The 12,584-nt window shown below is 56.4% G+C and overlaps 3 protein-coding genes and 1 non-coding gene across 4 annotated transcripts; 2 read left to right on the top strand and 2 right to left on the bottom strand.

Annotated features, from left to right (window-relative positions):
* The first annotated feature begins 2,965 nt into the window (after positions 1–2,965).
* Positions 2,966–3,050, top strand: C8Q71DRAFT_t43. Its single transcript has one exon. It is a non-coding gene; the product is annotated as a tRNA-Gln (tRNA).
* Positions 3,051–4,055: 1,005 nt separating this feature from the next.
* C8Q71DRAFT_831640 (RhoGAP-domain-containing protein) lies at positions 4,056–9,549 on the top strand. The gene is made up of 10 exons (XM_047926376.1): positions 4,056–4,415; positions 4,570–4,999; positions 5,048–7,189; positions 7,251–7,543; positions 7,599–8,242; positions 8,294–8,401; positions 8,451–8,564; positions 8,621–8,948; positions 9,005–9,066; positions 9,118–9,549. Exons 1-10 carry the CDS (start codon positions 4,258–4,260, stop codon positions 9,240–9,242), a joined length of 4,404 nt encoding a protein of 1,467 aa, XP_047781043.1. The 5' UTR covers positions 4,056–4,257; the 3' UTR covers positions 9,243–9,549.
* Positions 9,550–11,522, bottom strand: C8Q71DRAFT_748839 (uncharacterized protein). The gene is made up of 7 exons (XM_047923167.1): positions 11,142–11,522; positions 10,620–11,087; positions 10,301–10,570; positions 10,182–10,248; positions 10,039–10,123; positions 9,860–9,976; positions 9,550–9,801 (listed from the first exon to the last, which is right to left on the bottom strand). The coding sequence occupies exons 1-7, from the start codon at positions 11,483–11,485 to the stop codon at positions 9,626–9,628; spliced, it is 1,527 nt and encodes a 508-aa protein (XP_047781044.1). The 5' UTR covers positions 11,486–11,522; the 3' UTR covers positions 9,550–9,625.
* Positions 11,523–11,709: 187 nt separating this feature from the next.
* C8Q71DRAFT_855920 (uncharacterized protein) lies at positions 11,710–12,482 on the bottom strand (the record flags this gene model as incomplete). The annotated part of the gene is made up of 4 exons (XM_047927236.1): positions 11,710–11,742; positions 11,794–12,004; positions 12,062–12,251; positions 12,311–12,482. The coding sequence occupies 4 exons, from the start codon at positions 12,480–12,482 to the stop codon at positions 11,710–11,712; spliced, it is 606 nt and encodes a 201-aa protein (XP_047781045.1).
* Positions 12,483–12,584: the final 102 nt, after the last annotated feature.

Genomic DNA, 12,584 nt, shown 5'->3' on the forward strand with positions numbered 1-12,584 from the left:
GGACGCGATGTACAGACATACTGCGACACCTGCATGACGTGCAAGCGCAGTAAGCCCTCCAATCAGAAGCCCTATGGGCTACTGAATCCTTTACCAGTGGCTAGCTCACCCTGGGAAGCCATCGGTATTGACTTCGTGGGACCGATGCCCGAATCTAAGGATCGAGACGGTACTTACGACGCGATTACCACGGTAATCGATCTACTCACCGGGATGGTGCACCTCATTCCGAGTAGGACTAATTACACGGCGAAACAAGTCGCCGAGTTAGTCTTCTCGCAAGTCTACAAGCTACATGGTATGCCTAAAGCCATTGTGAGCGATCGGGATGTACTGTTCACGAGCCAGTTTTGGAAGCACTTACACAATCTTGTTGGTGTGGAATTACATATGTCCAGTGCTTACCACCCTCAGTCAGACGGTTCTACCGAACGCGCCAATCGAACGATCACGCAAATGCTTCGGCAATGCGTATCACCTAGTCAGAAAGACTGGGTCTCGAGATTACCGGGCATTGAGTTTGCACTCAATCTGGCCAGATCGGAGAGCACAGGGTACGCCCCGTTCTTCCTGAATTCAGGGCGGATGCCCCGTTCCATGATCTGGGAAGATGCTGGAAAGGATGAATATCCGTCAGTTAGAGTCTACGCTCAGCGGATGAAGCACGCGGTTATGACCGCTCACGATTGTATTATCGCTGCGCGAGTTAAGCAGACGCGCGACGCTAATAGAAGGCGTCGCCCGGCTCCCTTTGTGGAAGGAGATCTCGTATATATATCTACAAAGAACATCTCCTTACCGCGAGGATTAGCTCGCAAACTAGCCCTTAAGTATATTGGACCTTACTCCATACTTAGAGACTACAGGAACAACTCTTACCAGGTTGAATTATCTCGTAACCTAAAGCAGCGAGGAGTCCACGATGTATTTCATTCATCGTTGCTTCGTGTTCACGAGCCAAACGACGACCGTTTGTTCCCGGGCCGGCTGGACAGCCAAGTGGCTGAGCTGGACGATCGGGACAATGAGTGGGCGATCGAGAAGATTGTAAGCCACTCGGGAGAAGGGATGACCGCCCTGTTCGAGGCGGAATGGAAATCTGGAGACCGCACCTGGGTACCATATACAGCCATCCGACACTTAGGAGCCGTCGAGGAGTACCTTGAACTATTAGGATGCGCGGATGTAACACAGCTCGGAGCGGGTACGGGGCAACCCCCGGAGGACCCGCAGGTGTACATTGGCAGTCTGAGCCTTACAGGGGTAAATCCTACAGGTATAAGAACTCACCGGAGGAGACGACGAAACCGCCGCAGGACTCGAAAGTCCGAGTGCGACTCGTCTCCTATCCTCCCTCTCGATCTCTCTCTCCCCGCTACCTTCGACGAATTCCTTGCCGGACTACTCAAGCACGTCAGCGCCGAAATCAACAGCATGCCGCGCACAGACCACGCGTTCTTCCAGCGTCTTGAAGACGGACTCACCGGACTGCTCCGCGACGGACCCTCAGGAGTGGAGTACTCCTACCCTCCGGTCTTACTTCGCGCATATGGCGAATTCGATCGGAAGCTCCGCGCACGCTTCGCCGAAGGAGACGCTGACGGCGTTACCCTTGTCGTGCCGGGCGGGTACTTCTCCTTCGCACGAGGATGGAACCGGGATGCTGAATGCCAGTATCAGTTCTCGACGTACGAGCCCAAGTCGGGCAGCATTACCGTGCGCGGGAAACCCATCCCACTCGATGCCCTCGCTCCTAGCCCGCAGGAACCCGCTGTTCCTAGTATCAAAGACGACGACCGACACATGAAGAAGTACGCTCACCTGTCGGACGAGTTCATCGAGCAGACCATGCGCAAGAAGAGCTTCATCGAACGGAAGCGTGCGGAACGGTACCAGGCTAGCCGCGAGAAGGCCAGCCTCGGCAGCTTATTCGGTGCTGCAGGCAGCTCGGGCGGTCGCCCGGGCGGAGGACGGCATGGAGGGCATAAAACAGTGATGGACGGGGGGATCACGAAGAAACGCGACGTACCAAAAGCTATTGCGGGACCGTCTATGTCCCGCTCCGAGAGCACCGCGCCGCCGGCCTCAGCCCATACTTCCGACATCGAGAGTCCTCCGTCTCCCCAGCTCGATCCACCTCCGTTGCCACAGGCCTCATCCTCTTCCGTGTCGCTTGTCGGTCGTAACTTGCCACGAGGTGCGACGTTGAGGAAGACGTCGCAGACCGTCGCCGAGAAGAAGACCGCTGGGGACGATGATGTGACGATGAAGGATGTTGAGAAGGAGTTCGACCCAGATTCGATCCAGGACTACGACGAGGACGAGCGCGAGAACCGCGGGAAGACGAGGGAGTCGGTGAGGAAGCAGAAGTCGAAGAAGGACTGAGTTAGCAGTAGGAGCACCTACGATCGCGCAGGCGCTGGAGGGCGTATGTAGCGGCCCGGTTCGGGGACCGCCACACTTTCCTTATTCGTCCACCTTCCTAAAGCGTTGCATCCTAAACTCCCCACCGATTCCAGGCCATGCAGCACACGATCCTTACGCACGGATTGCGTGCTTGAAAACTTCACATTCGTTTATGTATATAAGACAGACCGAGTAGACTACGAAGGGGTAGCAAGCCTTCGGAGACCAATACAGTCTAATTAACTGTCCGGCCCGTTGCACGCTCTGACCCGTTGCGCCACCACTTGCCTTAACCGGTTGTGCGAGCGTTACAGATTCCTACCCAATAGGGAAGGTGGCCCATCAGACGATACTGACCCACCAGTGGGTTAATGACTGTAGTAACGTGGTTATGGTGGACGCGGTTGGGTGACGCCAGCGCCTAATAAAGCAGCACTTGCCCAATTGAGCATGGAGCTCCCTCCCAAAAGCGGCAACTCCTTCCATACGTGGAATCTTCCTCCTTTCCGAGGCTACAGCGAGAGATTATGGAACATTGCCTTAATACGGGTTGTACCACGGCTCTATAGTGTAGTGGTTATCACAGCGGATTCTGAGATTGCGTAACTCTTCCGCTAACTCAGGTTCGAGTCCTGATAGGGCCTGCCCTTCTGCCTTCTTTTGCGCGGATAAGCTCTCCAACGTCGCAATATGCCAATTGCTTTTGAATCAAAATTGACAATGACAAGCCCGTCTTTCCAGTCATGTTGCTCTCATGTCACCGACTTTGTCCTGCTGTGAACTCATGTTTGCCTTCGCTTCCCGCATCGATCGGCAGTGCGCGCGCGCACGCTTGTGCGGAGGCCAAGCGGAGGCAGGGGACGTCGTCCCTCATGCAAGAAGAGCGTCCACTTCGATCAGGGTTCGACATAAGGCCAAGATTCTGGCAAGCTTAACGAACCCGTTATTCTGAGCCTTGCAGCACTGTAACGGACTATTTGCAGTGCGCAGTGGTCGTCATTTCCTAGTTGCAAGACCATCAGTGATTTCTAAGTTTGGTCTGCCAGAAATCCACACGCTGTGACCCGCACGTTCAAGGACTTGTACTGCATTATGCACTCCAATGCGATGAGAACCCGCAACGTGATGTCTGAATACTGAATGATATCAAGATTCAACAAAAGCTGTCAAGTGGCGGCTAGGCCTGAGTCATCGTGTAGACGCACCAGTCTGAGTGAGTCTGAACTCCTGAGCAGTATGGTTCCCGACCCCCTATGTAGTCAAAATTGGGGCACTTGCACCGACGATATGTAACAGGAAGACCACTGCGGCTGCTCTGAAATCAATGGATCGAAGTCAGTGTGTGCCGGCAGCCTGAGTGATAGTCAATGAGAGAATCGGAAGTGGCCGCGCCGACGCAGCGATCAATCACTCCGCGCATCACAACGGTGGCCATACAAAGCAACATTCCTGAGATGGGATCTACCGGGATTGTCAGTACACAAAGGATGACGAGGTTGCAAGTATAGGGCTTCTCAGGCGACAATGTGCGGTGCTTCCCTAAGAGGCAAACGGCGCAGGCGGTGCGCAGACGCATGGTCGGCGTCACGTGTGTCGTCGAGCGTGTTGATGGACCGACGACGGGCGGCGCGCCCATCTTGCTCGTTGCCCTCGACGCGCAGCGGCTCCGGAAAGCCCCCCTCCCCCCTCCTCCCCTCCTTGTTCTTGGTTTGCATCCTCTCGAGCTGTCTCGCTCAGCGTAGCCATCCGGCGCAGGTCGCAGCACGCTCTCTCTTGGCAACAGGGCCCTGTTTATACCCCATTCCCTCGGCTTTCCCTGCGCTTCGCCCCTCTCCCCTCTAGCCCTGCAACATGATCTCAGTAATGCCCGCCAGCCCTGCCATGGTATCCACCTTTGGCGGTGATGGCTCGGGCCCTCCGGACCCGTCACTTCTGAACGAGAACCGCTTCTGTCCGGGATGCAAGAAGTCGGTGATAGACGAGAATGGCGGAGTGGTTGTGGCTTTTGGGTGAGTGCTTCTACCATTCTTCTTCCCTCCCCCCTATGGCGCGATTCCTTGATATGACGGTTCGCTGGATCATGTCAAGAACCGTCATGACTGCCCGCGTTCGCTGTGTTCCGTCCTAGTGGACTCCGTATCACTAATTATATTCACTCAATAGCCAATCTTTCTTCCATGTCGACTGCTTCAAATGCGCAAAGTGCGGGAACCAAGTTACCGCGGACACCAATCTACTGCTGCTCTCTGACGGCTCGCCAATATGTGCAAATTGTTCCTACAGCTGCAATGTCTGTCGCCTGCCGATCCTCGACGAAGCCATCATGACAGGCGATGACTCGTATCATGCGCACTGCTTCAAGTGCAAGGTATGCAAGAACAGGATCGACGAATTGGTATTCGCCAAAACAAGCCAAGGAATCTACTGTATGAACTGTCACAACCAACGAGTTGCCCGCAGTCGGCGTCATGCACAGCGGCAACGGGAGAAGGAAAGAGAGAGGGAAAGGGAACGCGAGAAGGCAGCGAGCGTGCTGATGAGCTCGGACGCCGCGAACAGTCCCTTAGTTGCCAAAGCAGAGCAATCGGCTTCGGTGAGTAGTCCTCTCAACCACCGGTTCATGAAGTTCAAACGGATGTAGACGAATGCTGCACAGTCACCCTCGCAGGTTCAATCACCTTCCGTCTCGTCTGAGGCGTCTACAGCTTCTCCGTCTGCTCATCCCCCAGCCAACGGTAGCGCATCCCATCGGGGTTCAATGACATCTCTGAACTTGAAACAAGCCAATTCCCATGTACCGGACGAACCTCGTGAGCGGACACCTTCTACTGCCAGCCGTTTAGCACCCCAACCGGCATCCCTGAGCATCAGCAAGCGCCCTTCTACTGCTCCCAACGGCGATGGACCTGCCCCCGCAGTGCGCTCAGCAACACTCGATTTGGCACGACCCCCGCTCGAACGCTTGACATCCATGCCAACTCCCAGGATGGATTCTCTGGCTGTGCCGGGGAGTGACGGCGCTGACAGACATATACAAGCAAGAAAGAGCTTTGACGGAGGCGTGCGCCCGGCGTTCCAGCAGCAACTTCGGTCGACTCCCAGCGCCTACTCGCTGAACGCTGCGAGCGGTAGCGGGAGTAGTGCCTTGAACATCCCCAACGGAGAGACTTCTCGTCGGGACAAACGGCAGTCTATCAATCCCGCGCTGGCTCAGTCTTTCAGCGGTACGGCTTCTCCAGCGCGCGGGTCCCCGCAAGCAACTTCGCCACTGCGAGACGCCTTTGGTTCGCAGCGTCCCTTCGCAGAGAGCACTGGTCCAGAACACCCCGCATTCACACGTGTTGCATCCTCGTCACGCCCGTCCACGCCTTCATCCCCTCGCAATTCTCTCGACCAGGGATCGCAGATTAGCCGAGCTCGCTCAGGTTCTTCGGGCGTGAATGTCCAACGCCCATCCGAGCAGGATCGGCTGTCGCGTGCGCCCTCTCGCTCCCGTTCCACCCTGAATAGCCCTGCATCGCGTTCGAGCAGCAGAGTTGCCGACCACCTCACCTTCCAGCCTCAATCCGCCGATCGTCCGGAGTACACTGCGAGGACATCAAGCCTGCGTAGCCACGAACATCGACGCCCTCCCAGTCTCGTTCTTCCCGACAGTAATATCCGGCATCAACGCTCTTTCGACGACAGAGCTCGCGCGAGTCCGATGCAAGAGACTAGGCCATCGAACGGAACACTGGAGGTATCATCCCGTCCACCGAGCATACCAACGCCCACGTCGCCGTCGCACCGTGTAGATGTCCCGCGTGGCGTCGAAAGCGGTACGGATACGGAACCCGAGTCGGAGGACGCGCACCGTCGTCCAGAGCGTGACGTGCCACCGACTCCTCCACCCAAAGAGCCCCCTTCCGCAAGATCTGGTCGCCCTGCTCTGAACCGTCTCAACACTGGCAGCAGCGTCAGTGTCAGTCACGATACAGCGGATGACAGTCGACCTAACAGCGAAGACGCCACTGTTGAATCTCCGGAGTCCTCACCTGTGGAACGAACCTCGCATGCGACGTTTATTGCTCCGGCCCTACCCCCGATCCGTATCTCGATGGGCGGTTCGGACTTCTCAGAGTTGCTAAAGTCCGTTGGTGGTGACGTAACAAAGCTCGAGCAGCTTGCGGAGGTTACGGAGAGCGGTAGCCGTGAACTCGATCTCACAGCCACGTCGCCTCAGGTTCTCGTTCAGTCGAAACGAGACTCCATGCAACTGTTGACACCGAGGAGCGATGTCACGATTACCGAGTCAACGGAGTCTCGGGTTGATGACACACCTGCGAAACGGCCTTCACCTGGACCACGTCAACGCGGCATGTCGGGCGGAATTGGCGGAACTATGAGCTCGTCACTGTCATCAATCAGTTCGTCCATGACGACTGATGTGTTGTCGAGGTTCCCGTCTGTTCCTCGCGCGAGGCCCAGCTTGGACAGGCCATCTCCAGTAGATGAGTTTTCTGCGTCCTTAGAGGCCACCTTCGGCCACGAGGATCTCAACGCGTCGGCACTTGCGCCCACTCGCATTACAATCAACTCAGAGGATGGTACGATGCAGGCGCCGCCGCAGGCGAATTTCTCCGATTCGCTGAGGTCCCAGCTGCAAGACAAGTTGGCAGCTGCTACGGACCTTGGCAACACTCAAATCACTCTGGATGTCGAGCTTGTGCAGACACTCTTGACAGCATCCGATCAGCAACAGGTGGACCATGCTGATTTCAAACGCAGGCTCGACGGCATGAAGGTCAGTGATGTCGGTCATATGCGAAAGACATACAGCATCTTACTCGTCCACCGCGTTATAGCGGGCCAGTCAACAATACATGGATGGCTTGACCGTTGCTCAGACAGAGTATGACCGGGAGCTGAAAGCTCGACGGGATGCAGAGGCCGAAGTTACCCGGCTCCGGATCCTGCTTTCCGGCCAGGCAGCACGACTCTCCGCCATCTCAGGCGAGACGAAGCGTCAAGAGGCCCAGAAACAACTTTCAGAGGAGCTCAGCAACAACCTATCGAGTCTCGGCAGATCAGTATCGCAATTGAAGGTGGAGCGTGACATGACACTGGCGGAGGTCGAGCAACTCTCTGCCTCCAAGAGGTGCGTATCTTCTGCTCATGCTCAGGACACAGGCAGGCGTTAATAAGGTTTGCAGTTCCAACACTCCTGTAGAGGGTGAGGATGGCGCGGCCTCTCTAGGTAGAGCGTTGTCTATGCGCTTTGACAACATCAAGAACAAGTACCAGACCGAGCTTGTTCCGCTGACTGAGCAACGCGAGGCCCTTATGCGAGAGATCACAGTTCTCAGGGCTTCACGCGATGCGTACCTGGAGGAGACGACTGCGCTCAACGCTCGGAACGAACAACTCGCCCAATTGAACTCCCAGTATGTTCGCCGCATCGAGGCAGCTGGATTTGATTCCACCATAGCTAAGCCGGAGGCTGGTGCCGGTGACGGAGGGTACGACAGAGCAAGGCAGATCCAGAACCTGTCCTCGTCAGTAACATCTTCAACTGTCGCGCTGTCCGACGAGGGCTCGACAGAGACCTCGAAGTTCATCAAGATCTCGAAGCCGGAGTCTGGAGACTCACACGCCCTGCCGACGAAGATGGCCCCTAAGTTTTTGAAATGGCCAGGTCACAAGACAACGAAGGAGAACGGTCCGCCGACAACATGGAGTGACGCCCCCAAGGTCACTGGCCGCAAGGAGCACGTATTCCAGCAAGTCAGCGTATTGCGTGTTGCTCGCTGTGACCACTGCGGTGACAAGATGTGGGGTTCTCAATTCCGCTGCACGAGTAAGTCGGTCGTTCGCGCTTTATTTAAACAGAGGCTCAGCTTCCATGTAGGCTGCAACATCGCAGTGCATACGCGCTGTCTACAGCACGTCCATCTCCCTTGCACCCAACAATCGGGTCAGGGTCGCGATGAACCCTCGCTCCCACCTGCCCCACTACGTATGTCCAATGTCTGAGGCAAAATCGATGTCTGCTAATAAGCCACTAGCTCCTTCGATGTTCGGGAGAGATCTCATCGAACAGATACAGTCCGAATCGAAGGACGAACCTCGGTTGATACCCGTGATCGTCGAAAAATGCGTTGAAGCCGTTGATGCACTTGGTACGTATACTGATACAACAACGATGTGTACAAGAACTGACAACGACACGCGACAGCATTGGACTTCGAGGGCATCTATCGTAAGACTGGAGGTTCAGGCCAGTCTAAGACGATCACACAGCTGTTTGAGCGCGCCGACTATGGCACATTCGATCTCCTCGACACTGAACGGTTCAACGACATCTGTAGCGTCACATCTGTGCTAAAGTCGTATCTGCGACAACTCCCCAATCCGCTGCTGACCCAAGAGCTGCATGCGCAGTTCATGTCGGCTGCGGGGATCCGGGATCCTGAGATGAGAAGCGAGGCGTTCATCAGTTGCGTCGTGGAGCTTCCGAAGGAGCACTACTACACTGCTCGCCATCTCCTTCTACACCTACACAGGTTCGTTTACTGAACATGCTTAGCCGTAAGACCCACTAACAGAGTGCGCATTATAGAGTCAGCGAATGCAGCGACAGAAACCTCATGAACGCCCAAAACCTCGGCGTTGTCTTCGGACGTGCGTTCTGTGACTTTCCATCCGAGTGCCCTGTCCTGACTTGCTTCTCAGCTACTCTCATGCGGTCACGCGAGATGGTCTCCGAGTTCGCTGACATGGGTGGCAAGGCCACCTGCGTACAGTGGCTCGTCGAGAATGCCCCGATTGTCTTCGAACACCCTATCTCCTTCGACTAATCACAGCCTCCGTTCATACCCACGTCGTTGGGCAGCAGGCTCCCCTCTGTAAGCCTTAGTAGACTCACGTCGGACCTCTGTATTACTATCCGACCGTCGTTCCCTTCAGGTTGTTTGTGCGTTCATATGCTGGGCGTATGGCGGGTTCATTCCACTTATCTACACGTTGCCCATCCCGTCATCCTGTCGTTCCACGCCTTGTACTTCCAGATTGCCTACCATCTTACGCATATATCATTGCACACCTCATACCCCCGGTCTTTTATGGATATGTATTCCTCTGTCAGATATATTATTATACATATTCACTAAATTCCGCTGAACACGATCGCAGAGAGGAAGGGAACGGGTCGGGGGAGTCGACGTCCAAACAGGGTATTGCTTTAGGACAGCAAGTCGCGGGAACGCTTACTGCGGTGCGTGTGCTGGTCGTTCAGCGTGCAGAATAGGAAGTGGCGCCGCGGTCCTGTGGATGCACCTGCAACGGCGGCGACGCGCGTCCCCAGAGGTGGCGCGTCAGTTCCGCCTCGTAGACCTAGCGCGAACATCCGGTCAAAGACTTCGCACACTAGTCAGCATGCTTCGACTCGGACACGCAAGCTCGTCTCGCTACTTACGGGTAGCGATGAACGCCTTCGCAGTGGTCTGGCAACTCAGGTGGGTCAGGGACAAGGGAGGGCTGACGCCTTCCAATGTGCGCAGATAGCGGAAGACCATCGATGGTTGGCAAGGGCCTGGCGGCGAGCGACGCGCGTCAGCATGTGCCACTGGTGAAGCAAGGAACCGTAACGGTCACCGAAGCGGAAGACGGCCTGGTAAGCCTGCCTCCATTTCTCCTCCAGGAGGCGCGCGCAGTTCGCCGGTTCCGGGCATGTGGCACACTGCACGAGGTTGGGGGTGAGGATAGCGCGTACGGCGTTCAGACCAGTGGAGACGTACGCATTGGTATTCTTTCGCGACCTGTACGAGCCCTAGCTTGAGTACGCGTTCCAAAAACCATGTCCTCCTGGGAGACATTGTCAGTATGCTACTGCCGACTGCTCTCTCCGTTGACGTACCGCTTCTCGAGCTTGAGCAACGTCTCCTGGCTGAGCGTACGAAGCTCCTCTTCGCCCCATCCTCCAGGGTTGTCGAGCACGAAACGGCTGGATTCGCGGTAGAGCTCTTCCTCGCCGAACAGTTCTGCGATGCGCATTGCTTTGATGGGCCGGCCCGCGGCGTGCGTAAGAAGGAAGTTTAGACATTCCCGCTCGAGGGAACTAACGTGGAGTTTGTGCGAGATGTTCATGAGACCCTCGACGTTGTTCCACGTGATCGTGCAGACGAGGCTGAAGCAGACATGAATGGACGGATTGTTAGCCACCACAGGAGACTCACTGTGGGTATACGAATTTGAGGAAGTCGTGGAACGTGGACGCCTTCTCCTCTTTGAGGATGATGATGGCGTCGGGCTTCTTGCCCTGTCTGCGCCGCTTCTCCTTGAGACCCACGGCTTTCTCCTTGCCCTTGTCTCCCTCTGACGGTCTCGTTGCGGAGGATGACGCACCGGTACTCTCGAGCTTGCTGAGGCTGTCCTCCCGAGCCTTCGCCTTGTCACCCGGGCTAGGGTCCGGTTCGGGCTCAGCGTCGATATCGAGGTCCTCCGGGTCCAGGTCAGGGTCATGGGGAGCGAACGCCATCTCGGGCGAGCTCTCCATCTGCGACTGTCTGCTGGGCACTCTCGGCGGCTGCGAAATGGTGATCACAGAGGAGACGGTGGACTGCGGTCGCCCAGTTTCGGCCCACGCGCCGCTCAAGGCTGCCTGGAAGAACGAGGACGCGAAGTAGAGCACTTCTTTGTGCGCCCTTCGTCAATGGAGATAAACCGCGGCCGCGACTGCTCGGCGACTGAGCACTCACCAGAAGGTGGTCGACTCGACGATGATCTTGACCGTGCCCGGGAAGCGGCTGTTCTCTGTGAACGTCTCGTCGATTTCGATAGGGTCCTCGTAGTCTCCGTCGAGGCTCAGGGCAGAGACCATCTCGTCCGATTCGCACTCCTCCAGGTACCACGGCGGCGAGCCTGCCGACCGAAAGATACCAGCAGCGGCGGCATGCGTTTCGGTTGGCGAGCTCAGAGAGGCCGACGGATTGGCAGAGTTGGGTCCCCGAGAGTTGCGAGCAATCAGAATATGAGGAGGATTCATGGTTGCGGTGGCTGCGACTCCGTAGTAAGTACAAGCACAAGTTGCACAACGTTCCATTGACCGCCGCGCTGGTCGTCTACCGAGTAAATGGGCGTCTACCATATATCTGAGATCCAAGTCTTACAGCACACCCATCTGCTCCCGGGCCTCGATCGGCAGCCCAACGCAGATGTTCTGCGAGTCCCGTGACATGGAGCTCAACACAATCCAACATTCAACATGCAGCGCAAACAAGGCCTCGCTAATAATACAATTTATCCTGATTGCTACGGTACAATGGTTTACTTCGATTGAACGCCGTTGAGGAGTTGTATCTGCCGCAAAAGTCAGTATCGCATCCAATTGAGCGTGACACAAGGACATACCTCCGCCGTGGTGATCGTCCTCAACTCGCCGGGCGCGGCGGTGTTACCAGTCGCGGCGCTATAGGCGACGTCCACCGCCTTGCCAACCGTACCGCGCGTCGAGTACCAATACCTGATCTCCTCCGGGGTAACCTCGATCAAAGCGACCCGGGGATCGTGCTGGTCGCCCTTGTGGATCCCGTCACCGAGGTCACCAAACCATGCAGCAGTACTGGATATATGCGCGTCAGAAAGTAGGCCTAGGTAGGTGCCTGAGCGGGCTACTTACGCGGAGCTCCAGTGCTTGGCAATCTTCTCCCTGTCCTGAGTTATCTTGGCGATTCCGGCGTACGACGCCCAGTTGGTCGACGACTCGTCGTAGAACGACACGTTCACGTGCGCGTCGTTCTCGATCTCGTCAAACTTCGCGGACGCCTTGTTCGCGATGAAAACGAGCGTCGCCTGCGTCGGGCTGAACGCTGACACGTCTCGGCCATCAGCAAAGGTGAGTTACATACGCGAACATATGAGTGCTCACGCCCAGCGGGCGCCATGGCGCGAGAGTGGAGTTGGCCCGAGGCGGTGTGCGTGGTGAGCATGCCGGTCTTGACGCTCTTCACGATAGAGTGGAGACCCTCGATCTTCTCCTGCGGCGAGAGGTTGTCGTTCTCCGCCTTTGCAGTGTACGGGTCGAGCGTCTTGTTCGTCATTGTCGTAAGGTTAAGTTGAAGTCGAGTAGGTTGAAATGCGGTGGTCGTGAGGGTCGAGTGCAGGTTGGTGTCGTCCCGGCGACTGAGGCAGGCAATATATAG

The sequence above is a fragment of the Rhodofomes roseus genome, assembly GCF_022264815.1.
Source record: "Rhodofomes roseus strain CIRM-BRFM 1785 chromosome Unknown C8Q71scaffold_6, whole genome shotgun sequence".
Taxonomy (NCBI): Eukaryota; Fungi; Basidiomycota; class Agaricomycetes; order Polyporales; family Fomitopsidaceae; genus Rhodofomes; species Rhodofomes roseus.

Coding starts and splice junctions, on each gene's coding strand:
- C8Q71DRAFT_831640 (XM_047926376.1), top strand. CDS start 4,258: ATGATCTCAGTAATGCCCGCCAGCCCTGCCATGGTATCCACCTTTGGC. Junction 5,000..5,047: donor AAGCAGAGCAATCGGCTTCG/GTGAGTAGTCCT, acceptor AAACGGATGTAG/ACGAATGCTGCACAGTCACC. Junction 9,067..9,117: donor CCTCGGCGTTGTCTTCGGAC/GTGCGTTCTGTG, acceptor CTTGCTTCTCAG/CTACTCTCATGCGGTCACGC.
- C8Q71DRAFT_748839 (XM_047923167.1), bottom strand. CDS start 11,485: ATGGAACGTTGTGCAACTTGTGCTTGTACTTACTACGGAGTCGCAGCC. Junction 11,088..11,141: donor GTCGAGTCGACCACCTTCTG/GTGAGTGCTCAG, acceptor CCATTGACGAAG/GGCGCACAAAGAAGTGCTCT. Junction 10,249..10,300: donor TTGCTCAAGCTCGAGAAGCG/GTACGTCAACGG, acceptor AATGTCTCCCAG/GAGGACATGGTTTTTGGAAC.